At 41.1% G+C, this 13281-nt stretch overlaps 1 protein-coding gene across 1 annotated transcript in view; it reads right to left on the bottom strand.

Moving 5' to 3' along the window:
* Positions 1-13281, bottom strand: part of grb10a (growth factor receptor-bound protein 10a) — an 81979-nt gene that overhangs the window by 36069 nt on the left and 32629 nt on the right. The window contains exon 5 of the mRNA XM_036567258.1: positions 8886-9021. Coding sequence (XP_036423151.1) covers positions 8886-9021 — 136 coding nt within the window. The remainder of the gene's footprint in view (positions 1-8885; positions 9022-13281) is intronic.

Below are 13281 nucleotides of genomic sequence, written 5' to 3' on the forward strand. Positions count from 1 at the left end.
CTTAACATTGCACTTTTGTAACAGGTCTGTAGAGAGGTCCGTGGAGACATTGCCATTGTAGCTGGTCTTGGTAATCCTACTCAAAGAAGTTGCATGTGAATCTTCAAACCAAACAATGCAATGCATTATGGGTATCCTCAATCTACTAGGGCGCATTGGTTGTGCACTTTTTATTGAGGTGCACTGTGGGATTATTTGAGTGTGCTGGACTGTTTTCAGACACCACTATAAAACAGCGGAACCCCCAAAAAGTGTAGTAAATAGGGCACAGTTTTGGACACAGTTCACATTTACACTTGGTAATTTTATGTGTCTTGAATATCAGAATTATATGCTGATTACGAAGCGCATATGGTAAATGCATATGGTTTAAATCTTATCAGGTAGCAATCCAAATACAAGCCACATGACAACCAGGTGTTAATAAGGTCAATCGTGTTCATGAAGAAAAACTAGTGCTGTCGCCTCACATCCTGTGTGAAAAGTGCACTTTGCATCACACTGCAAAGACTTCAGCTGACAACCAACGAGCAAATACTTACGTTTTGTGTCAGCATGAAAAGAAACAACACCAGCAGGTGGCAGTAATCTATGTTTGTAGTTTGTAGTAAGAAAAAGCCTTCTTTCGTTTATCTGTCACTACTGTGTCAGTGCCACAGTTGTGCTGGGAATGGTCCACCTACATAATATGCTCAGTGGTGGTCCTATAGTCCCAATCCCTTACCTCTGATGGATGGGGTAGAAGGGAGGGCTGACACAGATGGGCTTCAGTCAGTAATTGTAAACCTATACAGTGCACCTACATGGTGCCTAATAGAGGGTATGAGTAGCTCCTGAGTTGTTTCCATTATTTTGTAGAACAACAAAGGAAGAGCCCCTTAAGAACACATTAATGCTGTGGACATTTAGCCAAAGCCTTTTTCATCTATGTAAACATATTTCATCTTTATTTTTACAAAGCTGCTTCCAAGCGTTTGGCCTGGCGTTCACACACCCACAGGTGACGTGATGCAAAGCAAAACACGTACAAAGTAAAACATATTCAAAAAAGGTCAAAAATATATCACTCTGTTCTTCCTGACAACCCATTCCCACGGTCTGTATGCCAGTTTGTGCAATGTGTCCTGTGCCCTCTTTAACATGGGCATCTTTCTGACGGCCGCCAGTCACTCAGGGTCATATAAACCCCCTGAGAAGAGTTAAGAAACCATCTGTGTTTATATGGGCGAGTGAGAGTGCGTGTAAAAAAGAGAAAAATGGGGAGAGAGAGAGAGACTTGCTGCAGCCTTCTCCAGCCATGACATCACCTTCAAAAGAACAGCTGGTCATAGGGCTGGCCTTGAGCTGACCATTTCACCATCTGCCCTTTGTGTGATGTGCTTTACCAGACTTCATAATGAGCGCAGTGATTTCACAGCAATGTACCCAGGAGTCCTGGGTAGATAGAAGAGGATGGGGAGACAACAGAACAACAGAGCGAGAGTATGAGAGAGAGACAGGAACAGGGAGACACAGAACAAAAGAGAGAGACAGCCAGGAGTTTAATCGGAGTTTAAAGGTGGTCGATCTCTTGACAGAGAGAAGGGATGGGGATGTAAATTAACTGGCAGTTTTAAAATCAACTTATTTGCTAGCTAATTACCAAGACCACATTAGCCTATATCAGGGGTGCTCAGGTCCTGGAGATCTACCACCCTGCACAGTTTAGCTATGAGGCACTGAAGGCCTTCAGGGCATCTGAACATTAGAATCAGGTGTGTTGGATTTGAATTCTTCAGGGTGGTAGATCTCCAGAACCAGGCTTGGGCACTCCTGACCTATACCATGAGCCAGTAAGCTAGTAAGCTAGCTAGCTAACTCCACGTACATGAACAGATGAATAAATGTAGAAATTATGGACATTAATTTGCCTGACTTAAAAGTGTAACCACCAAATATTTCATGAAAAGTTTGATTAGGTAGGTAGCCTTACAGCTTTACACCATGTAGACACTGAAGAACTAGCATCAACCAAGTTGCTAGCAGCAAGCATCCCAGTATAGTGGAATGACAACATTGGTTTATCCTCTCGTGCACTTGTTTGCTAGGCTTAAGTGCCAATCAGAAAAGGCCAACTGGCACCAATTTTTCAGGATTCAACTTAAAAATCAACAGACGACTTTAAGCCATGGACAATGACGGCTCAACAGCACTTAAACAGTGACCTGACTGAGCAACGAATGGGATACAATTTGTCAAAGATTAAACCTTTAGGTTTTCCTGAAAAAAATTACCAGTCCTTATTTTTTTCTGTGGCAGCAAACATAGACACTGGTTCAGTTTAGTCACACTGTAAATAAAACTATAAGTTATGAAGAAGGTGACAGAATTTTGTAGCCTAAATTTATCTAGAGGGTGCTGGTATGTTGTTCTGGACGGTTCTGATCCAATTTAATCTTCGGAGACCTAGGCAGAATGAATCCGAAATGACTCACTGGTTCCTATTTATGTTCTTAATACTGATTTTCGGGCCTAGAATGTGCACTACACGTCCAATAAAGAACCGTTTCAAATTCGAATACAGCAGAGAGCGAGATTTTTAATATCTTCAGCTGCGGGACGGCTGACTCAACAGGCGCGCTCAGTAAACAGGTTATAGATCATGCGGCTGGTTAGTGGCGGGCGTGTTTGGAGCCTGTGTTGTCAGCCAGCTGCAGCCGAGCTTACTGGAACTGGGAGGGCCTACTCGCTGATCTGGGACCAGCCAAACCGACACTGATCTTGGTCTCAACCACTCGGCGTCGGTACACAAAGCTGGGTCCCTTCCAGCAACTTCCACCAACATTGGAACTTCCTATATTTACTCAATTTTCTCAGCTTCATATAATTAACCCCTCAAATCCTAAGGGCCTGTGTATAGTCCCACACTTCAGTTTTTCACTCTTATAACTACGTAAGTTACATATTTTCATAGTAATTACTGAATAATCAGTTAATCTTGTTGAACGGTTATAAGAATTGTGATTAATAAGAAGCCTAGTTTAAGGGGTTTATATTGGTCATGATCAACATCAGGCCTGTGACAAATCAATATATAAGAGCTTGATATTTGTATAGTGCTTCCCAAAATTTAAATGGTCAGTTCAAACTCAATGTCATCTACATCTTCATAGAAGCTTCCATGGTTGCTTTGAAGAAGAAAACAAGGCAACAGGCCACATACTCCCACTTATCTGACCCATGTTCTTCAAACCAATGTTCTTTTCAAAGCAGAGCATTTTTAAATAGCTTAATCTTTGTACATTGTCAGATGTTCTCTGACAGCAGTCCTGCTTACTGCTCTCCCCACCCTGCGAGCTCCAGGGTTTGGAACGTGATGTTGCTCTCTGAGGCGTTTGATTTATGAGCTTGTGCGTCCTGTGCTGCTGGAACATTCCGCCTGTTACCCTCACAGGCCAGAGCTGTGGGCATGTGGACGTGATTATGGATAGTGCAAGGGCTTTCTCGGAATATCCGGCAGAAGAGGGTGTACTCACGCCCACAGGGACGAGGGCTGCTCTGTATGTCATTTTGGTATTGTGATATTGGCTGTTGCAATGTGGATATTGCAGCAGACTGCAAAATGCAAACACGCTTTAACAAATCCCAATATTCTATTGAGTGCTGTAATCATCTTGACCAATCTCAGACATTCCTAATGAGTGTTTCTGTTGGTGTACATTTATGCCATTCAGAAAGAAAAAGTAATTGGGTCTAATTTAATGTGGATAATTCCCAATAGATTATCTATTTATGTTCAACTTTTTTGTTATTTTTAACAAACTATCTGTTGAAAGTAAGGGTTGATGTTTAGGTTTTGGGTTGAGGTCAAGGTTAGCTAAATTAAGGAAAACTGAATAAATAATTAGTAAATTGCAAGATCAGCATCTACAAGGTGTGTACAGTGGGATATCCAAATAAAGCACTTCCAACAATCATAATTAAGGCTTCACCAATGTGTTTTAATATATTGTAAAGAGCATAACGGCTGCAGAACTAGAGAAACTGACTACCCCTAGATGGAGGTGACCCTCAAGGATCTGGAAAAAAGTTAGCCTCTAAATTTGACAAGCGGCTCTCCATCACTATATCTGCACAGGGCCCAGAAATTTAGGGAAAGGGTGTTGTTTACAAGGCATTTCACCCTATGGTATTTTGTTCATATTGTGCAGCCCTAATGAGGACCAGGGATGTGAATTCTGGATAATTCTGATATTCAAGTACCCATAAGAGTTAAAGAATGGACATTTGGTTGAGCGAGAGAGGCTGCCCCTTCAGATGAGCTAACATTTGAGCTTACAAGAGCAGTATTCTCACAGTAGATGATAATAGCCCAGTTAGTTAGTTTGTTAAGGTAATATTGAGCAGAGAAATATCTTCTCATTTTTTCTTATAGCTAGAGTTGAGTATTCCTCCCTTTTTTCAAAACTAACACCTTGACTTTAATATAAATCCCTAAATGATACTTTTTTTCGAGGCCTTCTTTTAAATTATATATGGGAAATGGGCGTGGCTTAAACCAGAAAGGAGTGCAAGCAGCTAGAAATGAGCACATTTACTGACCGCAACAGATTGCAGAGTAATGAACAAGCACTGTTAATAACACGCATATGGAATGTAATTTACACAGACAATCAGCAGTCTAGGTTTTGGAACAAGCATGCTTATTGGATCAGTGATGCTGACAAGACGGAGCACTTAGGTACTAAAATTTAGTATTGACAGAATCTTTGCATATTATAACAGGTAGTACTGAAGTAACCCTTCAGTACCATAAAAGTATTCAATTTCAATACCCAGCATAGTTCTAGCTAGTGCCAGCAATCATAATTAGTCTCAAAATCTACAGCTACCATTATCTACAGCCAATATTCTCCTACTGCATAATGGCCAAATGAGAACCACAAATATGAACAAACGTGTCACGCTTTAAAGGTTTGTTATTACAAAAATCTGTTTTTAACAGGGTTCGATTACCATGCAGCCCTTTCAAGAGGACAGAAGTAGAAGAAAGAATGAGCCATGACACCGTGGCATGTTGGCAAATATCTTTATAAACATAACAGAAACTGAGATAAAGCTTAAAAAAGAGGAAGCATGTTTCGCATGTGTTCGAATGGCCCTTTAAGCTGCAATACGTAAGGTTTGGAGATCTGGAGAAATGTGTAATTGCGCTTGGTAAAGGATGTGTCTTCTGAGGATATAAGTGAATTCTCTACTATTGTCAACACATCATCAGTATAATGTTCATTTTGCATCTATATAGGACTAAATTTTTAGCCGAAAGATGCTACATCTTTTAATTTTAACAAAAAAAAACTGTATAGTATATAATAGTGCAACTTCAAAGCATGTCTGCACTTGGCGAATAAAGCACCCACAGACAGATATACTGTCCTTGAGTTACTGCCTGCAGCAATGTGACCGGCTTCACATGAAAAGGACAAAAATAGTGTCAGAACACCACATGCAAACAGGACGGGACACCACCCGGGATTAAATCACCCGTCATGAGTGTGTGTGCACATCCAGAAAAACGCCATTACACACCCGACTCTCAGATCTTTATGAAGGAGTGAAAAGCAACAAGCCCCTTATACAACACATATGTGCATGCCAATGTGCATATGTGTGTCTTTTCGTTCGAAGAGGATCTGTGGGCCAGGGATTGTGGGAAAGAACAGACAGAACAAGGAGGCGGAAGGAAGGGTTGAGATGGTTGGCAGGGAAGTGCAGGCAAAAACACACAAAAACATCCACATACACACACACAGAAACACAGACAGGCGTGTGAAAGGAAAACGACTCGCATCTCTTAAGGAAGTGCCTCCGCTCAGAGGATACTGAGGAAAGATATGGAGGGGCAGAGTGCCAAACCCAGACACACACTTCTTCACACAGGGTTTTACGTGTAGTGTGCGTGTCTGCAATGCTTGTGTGTGCTTCATTGCACAACCTGAGTACAAACTATCTGAAGTGGTTTTACGTGCTCTTTGTCTTAAGATATTCTTTTTTGTGTCAGAGGTTGTTTGTGTGTGTGTGTCTGTCTCTTTGTTTTCATACAGAACAAAATGCCCTTTGAACTGACAGAGAACTAAAGGACCAATTTAAACAGCTTGCAATATTAACAGTTGTAAAATTCTTCAATATAGTAGTTCATGGCTTCCCAAAGGCATCTAAAGCTGAACTGATGATCGCGTCCACAATAATGATGAAAAACACCTAGTTTTTTTAAAGCACATAAATTTGAAACTCCTATGTAGCAGTCCTTTTCCAGCAGGGGGCGTTATGAGCATGCAAGTCACTTTAGCATTCATCCACTTCTAAATTTTAGCCAAATCTAAACTTTCAAATCTTCTGATGCTGATGATGTTTTTAAAAACAGAAATGTTCATGTAAAAAATTATGTTTACTTAGATTTAGGTGGGCCTTCTGGGGGCTCTTCCCTTGTACGTTAAAAAAAATGAGAAGAGAGATGATAAAAAAATAAATAACAAAATCCAACAAAATCACTAAGAATATGTTCATATTCACAAGACATATGTACAATATTTCTATTCAAGACTTTATAAGTTCTGCTGTTTATTTGGGTTTAATCAATGTGACGGTGAAGTAACAAATTAGTCAGTAGAGCACTGCTTAACCAAAACTATTCATTTTTCTCCACACTGTAAACAAATTTTCGCCTAATATTATTACTTACCAGAATTTTTAGCTATTTGAAACTTGTATCATTAACAAAATTAGGACGCATCTGTCAAGCCCTCTTACATTGATTATATGAGGTGTTCATATAATACATATGAGATGCATGCCTCCATGCTCTCACAAGGTTTAAAAACAAACATGCATGTGTATGTGTGTGTTTGCGTGTGTGGAAGCGCGTTTATGAAAAGACGGACAGCCCAAACCGCACACTGTGTGATAACCTTTGTCAGCGTCATTGTGTAATCTCTAAAATGTAGGTTGGAAGCCAAAGGCAACACAGGCAGTAAATATCCCCCAAAAGCAGGGGGACTGCGAATGCTTCTGACCAGCTAAGCACTTCTAAATGATAAAAAGAGTTTAAGAGCTAAATCCTAATACATACAAACAGTCATACACACACACACACACACACACACACACACACACACACACACACACACACTTATCAGGAATACAGCCTTCTCACAGCTCTGTTCCCAACCCAGAAACTATTTGTTTTGCCATTTCTCTTGCCAAGGAGTTAATCTGCAGTACTTTCTCTCTCTCTCTCTCTCTCACACACACACACACACACACACACACACACACACACACATATATACATATATACATATATGTGTGTGGGTGTGTGTGTGTGTGTGTGTGTGTGTGTGTGTGTGTGTATGTGTGTATACAGTCATGCAGTTGATTTCATTGTAGTCCCTCTCATTATCATAGGTGTTTGTTAAAGAATGAGGGTTAAACTAGGTGTAAGAGATTACAAGAATTTAAAGTGTAGTGTAATCACATTATAGTTACTGACTTCATAAGAAGGGACATAGCCATAGTGTGACCAGTTCCTACATGGCATGAAGCATGGCCACTCTTCTGGCCACCCTAGTTAAACAAGGTCAGTCATCATCAATTAAGCAATCACCAGAGACATTCTTTCCTACCAGCACTTGTTGTCATGACTTAATATTTACCAGACGACTAGCTGTCATTACCATAGTAAAAAAAGCTTGAGTGTTCTGGACATAGGGGTTGGTTCTAGCAGCAGATGCTGTGGTTTGAGGTGTGAGATGTGCACTGCAGAAGAGTTTCTGTTGTATTTCAGTAAGTTTAGCCTCAGGCTCTCTGCCCACAGAAGTACAGAGACTGTCTGATGTAAACTGCATGTTTGAATCACCACAGCAGTCAGAATCTCACCACTCACAGAGAATTTAAATTGGCTCCGGTCCATGCACTGCCCAGGGTGAGGTACAGGTATAGTCGCTGAACCACGAAACATTCATGATATCCCATTTTAAAGCGTTATTTCTGAATTGTGTTTGAAACCTTAAGTAGCAAGTAAGAGAGACATCCCTGAGCATTCGCCCAACAGTTCTCCAAGTTTGTGTTTGTTTCATTAAACAGTCTGTGACTGGATGTTTTGCATGTCTGTCAAATGGCCCATTCCTACTGCAGTTCCCTAAACCTACCCAGTCTGGCTTACAAGCCTGTATTTCAGTGAAGTCTTACATCCAGCTTGCAGGGCAATTGGTTTCATTTCCTGTAGTATGTCTGTACTATTAAAGCACATTGGGCTTTGTGTTTAACAGACAAACTGATTGCTGTTCTCTCTTCCTGCCTATTCACTGCAGTTTTACCACTGCTGTACTTCTGGCACTGCCCTCAACTAGTGATTGCTGCCCGTGAGACATGACACCTATGCAGGTATGTTATTTAGCAGGGTAGTAAGGCTTGTTGTGATATGTGTGATGACCGCTTTCTCAACCATGCCCTGTAAATATAGTATCCTTTGCCCAGTAGCACACAGTGTTACTAAAAAAAAACTGATGGTGCACGTTTGTATTCATGCATAATAATATAGTGGTAGTCATCATAATGAAAGTGATAGTTATGTTTTTCACCAAGCATAATTAACTGTCTTGTGCAGAGCAGAGGCATGGATGTGGACATGGCTTTTAAATGACATTCACTGTAATTGGCTATTTCTATTTTCTCTATTTGGGTTTTATTGAGTAACACTAAAGTAAATTCATAAGTGGTGAGATTACTTTTCCAGAAGCTAATCAATAAAGGAATCTCGTTACAAACTGTGAGAGTAGTAACATAAAAAGGAACAATCCCATGTGGATAGAGAAAAAGACTGACTTTGTGAAGTGTGTGACTCTTACGTGTGCATCTGTAGGTTGTGGCAGAGATGCTGGGCTGAGTGTTGGTGATCCTGCTGGACTACACAGTTCGGGGAATGGGTTGGGGATGGCCGGCAGAGATGCTGGCCGCACTTGCTGCTCCTCCTCCTGCAGACGCCTGCCGAACAGCAGTCACAACCCACTGTTAAAGCCCATTCTGTTGCATTTTGTTCTCTTCGGTTTATTTTAACACTATCTTTATTAAAACGTAAACTTGATCTTTAAAATATAATCAGACACCAACACATTTATTAAGTTTTTGACTAAATGTCTGCAGCAACAGTGTGCAACAGATTTATTTGCCTCCAGCTGAGCCTCCTGCAGTTTTATTGTAGCTCTAATCATATCCACCTCTCTCTCACAGCCAAATACTCATTAAGGTGTGTTAAATTAAGAGTATATAAAGAATTAAAGACTGGTTAATGTGACTTTTCCTATATAACACAGTAGAACTGAGATCTTCAAATCGAGACATTGTATCCAGATTAAGGTTTTGGATTTTGTGATCACTGGTAGGTATAAAACTAGGCAGCCAATCAGTTATGTCAACAGTTCAGTGCACCGTCATTTACAGATTCCGGGACTGCAAACTGGACTCAAGTTTGGATTTGAAGATCTCTGTGTCAGAGTAACACTTCGTCCTAACAGCACGTGACAATGACAAAACCAAAACGCTCCCATTATAATTAATGAAGCTATCTATAGCAGCTGTGAGCAGCAGAGCATGGTGTGGTGCGACACGGCGTTTTTGACAGACGCAACGTTTCTATTTTTAATGTGCCGCATCGTTCTGCCAAAAAGGATGAGGAGAATCTCATCCATGAAGTGAAGAAAATGAGGGATTTGTATGACCCAACAAACTGGTAATTTCCACATAAGTGGGGAAAAAAACAAGATATAATTTCATCTCAGATGGCTTTAAATAAACAAAAATAATAATAATAATTACAATAATGTTACTTCTATTAGAAATGCATGTTTGTTTATTATTACTTTATTGCTTATTTATGTGTATTTTAAGAATTTGTTTATTTTCCTTTTCCTTTCTCAATGTTTTTACCTTCTCTGCTTTCCAAAGTTCGCACCCCAATCACTGATGAAAAAGTTAATTATTTTACTTTGTCGTATTTTATCATATATTATTTGGTCATTATTATGTAATAGCAATGAGTCAGTCACTTAAGGATGGGTGTCAGTGGTTTTACCACAGTTAAGGGCCTTATTGCTGTATTCTGCTCTCAAGTAAAATGAGGATCTGAACTATGAAAAGGACTACAGTTCTGTACCACCACACAGCAGTCTCTTTAACGCTTTAGTACAACTCTGAACTGCAGTGGTGGATGAGAGAGATGAAGGAGATTTAGAAAAACAGCATCATGTAAAAGATACGCATCATAATGAGCCGCTCTACATGTCGGCCTTCTGTTCTCCTTCTCTCTCTGCCTGCAGTCTCACTTTGTCTCTCTTTTTTTCTCGAACACACGGTCCTCTTCAGTTCAACTGCAAGTGACATCTCTCAGTTTCTCTCTAATACAGAGAGAATATATGAATGAAGCTGGAAGGCTGAAAACTTTCGTTAAGCAGCTCCCTCCTTCCTCAGAGGAGAGAAACGAGTGCGCGAGAGAGCGGGTTCATGAACTCGCGTGGTGTTACGGCGAGTTCAGCAGACAGCCTCGCAGCCAATGGCGGCTCAACCTGCATCCGCATGCTTTGATCTAGATCAATAAGACTGGGAATAAACGCAGGCCTGCTGCGGCGCAGCCAGAGCCGTACAAAGAAACCGAGAAAATGATTTTTTTCTGAAAAAGTGAAGCGTAACGGAGGGGGGTTTGACGCCTGGAGTTCACGGCCGAGTCAGAGTGGGAGAGAGGCACGTGTGCGTGACTGTGTGTGTGTGTGTTGAGTCGGAAACCTTTGCGTGAACCCGTCTCGGTGCTTATGGGTGTAACACCCCGCTGTCAGCGAAAGTGAAAAGGAGAGCAGAGAGAAAGAGAAAGAGGGAGAGAGAGAACTGAAAGGTGATGAGCAGAACAGCTCATTATGACACGCAGCTCAGGAAGGATTTGTATGAGGGTGACGGATCGAGGGAGGGAGGAAAGCTGGGGTCTTCAAAAGGTAACTAGTTTATAACCCACCCCAGAGCGCTGAAGCAGCTCAAACTGAACAACACAAAACCCTTCTGTGAGGCTGCTCCAGAATTTCATCATCATCATGTATACTGAGTATATTTCATAAAACTAGGGCTGTAACTAACAACTATTTCTATACATGTCTAAAGTCTACAGATGATCATTCAATTCAATGACTCATCAAATCCTTATGTTATGCAAATCATTATGCAAATACAATGCTTACTTCAGTCTTGTTCATTTTTTTCAGTTTTCACAAATGATAGACAAGCAATATATGGAGTTATGGAATAAATGAAGTTTGGGGGGAGGACCATGCCTGAAACCCCTCCTCCTTCCAATCTAATGCCCTATAAATTCCCATCTATACTCTGTTTCCTGAGACAGTTTTTGCTGCTCCCACTACCAACCCATCTCCTCCCTGTTCCTCAGTCTTATGCCAGTCCTAACACAGTAATCACTTTGAATAACCAGCCGTTCTCTGATGTCAAGGACACTGGGTTTTGTGGCACACATTGGATACTGTAGCCTACATCCTTTAATCATTTAAGTTTATTTCATGAAAACTGTCATAATATTGTCATTTTTTTGGTTTCGGTTTTCGGCGCTCTGAATTATGGTTTTGGTTTCAGCCAAGAATTCAGTTTTCATGCATCACTACTTGCAACAGCTCTGTCCACCTTTAGAACATCAACATCCCAAGCTCAAGTTTCAACTTTTCTCAAACATGAGCAAGCAATGTGCCACTGGTATTACTGATCTGCATTCCTCAGTCAAATATGTGACGCACAAGTTATACAAAATGTCCCAGGAAAACCAGAGAAAAACAGAGATAATCTACTTCAGGTAAAGCACATTTACGGCAGCTCCATACAGGCTCCCACATGACACTACCACCCAACTGCCCGATCATTGGGAGATCACAAGTTTGATCCCGAGTGATGGCTGGCCAGCAGTCCAAGACGCCATAATTGCCTGTGCTCTGTCTGGGATTGCCCTCCTTTTCCCCCCATCAGCCAATGTGATGTTAGCCAACCTTCCAAGTGGGGCACCTTCCTAGTGGGTGGAAACTGAACATGAATAAATTGGGGAGAAAATTTGCTAAAAATCCAGTAAGCTACACGCTTCATTATCAAATCTGGTTAGATTACTAATGTTAAGGTTAGGTTAGAATTGGTCAAGAATGCTGTATTCTTTCTCAGAGGCTTTGTTATACATATAAGAACCATTCTACAAAATTAGTTCAAACCTCTTTAAAAAAATGAAAGACCTTAGATATTTATGAGGATAATGTTATGATCTATTTAAACCCAAGGCACTACAAAACCATCATTTATAGGGATCTTTCTATTGGGAAGTGGCTGTCCAAAACCCTAACCACAAATGTTAACCTGTGAAAATAGCAATGCAGTCTGCCTTTACAAACATTTGCGAAAGAATGGGTCGTTCTAAAGAGCTCACTGAATTTGAGTTTGGCACTGTTATAGGATGCCACCGTTGCAACAAGTCAGTTCGTGAAATTTCTTACCTCCTAGATATTCCACGATCACTTGTGAGTGGCATTATCGAAAATCGTTTAAGAACCACAGTAACTCTGCCACGAAGTGGCAGACCACGTAAAGTTACAGAGCGGGGTGACTGAGTGCTGAGGTGCACAGTGCATAAAAGTCACAAATGCTTTGCTGGCTCAATAACTGTAGAGTTCCAAACCTCCTCTGGCTGTAACATCAGCACAAAAACAGTTTGCCAGGAGCTTCATGGCATGGGTTTCCATGGCTGTGCAGCTGCATGCAAGCCTATCACCACCAAGCACAATGGCAAACGTCAGATGGAGTGGTGTAAAGCATGCTGCCCCTGGACTCAGCAGTGGAAACGTATTCTGTGGAGTGATAAATCAAGCTTCTCTATCTGACAGTCTGATGGACAAATCTGGGTTTGGCGAATGTCAAAAGAACGTTACCTGCCTCAATGCATTGTGCCAACTGTAAAGTTTTGTGGAGGAGGGATAATGATATGGGGTTGTTTTTCAGGGGCTGTTCAGTATGACTGTGTACCAGTGCACAAAGCAAGGTCCATAAAGGCATGGCTGAATGAGTTTGGTGTGGAAGAACTTGACTGGCCCTCACAGAGCCCTGACTCCAACCCCATCAAACACTTTTAGGATGAACTAGAACAGAGATTGCGAGCCAGGCCCTCTCATCCAACGTCAGCGTCTGACCTCACAAACGCTGTTCTAGATGAATCAGCAA

The sequence above is a fragment of the Colossoma macropomum genome, unplaced genomic scaffold, assembly GCF_904425465.1.
Source record: "Colossoma macropomum unplaced genomic scaffold, Colossoma_macropomum, whole genome shotgun sequence".
Lineage (NCBI taxonomy): Eukaryota > Metazoa > Chordata > Actinopteri > Characiformes > Serrasalmidae > Colossoma > Colossoma macropomum.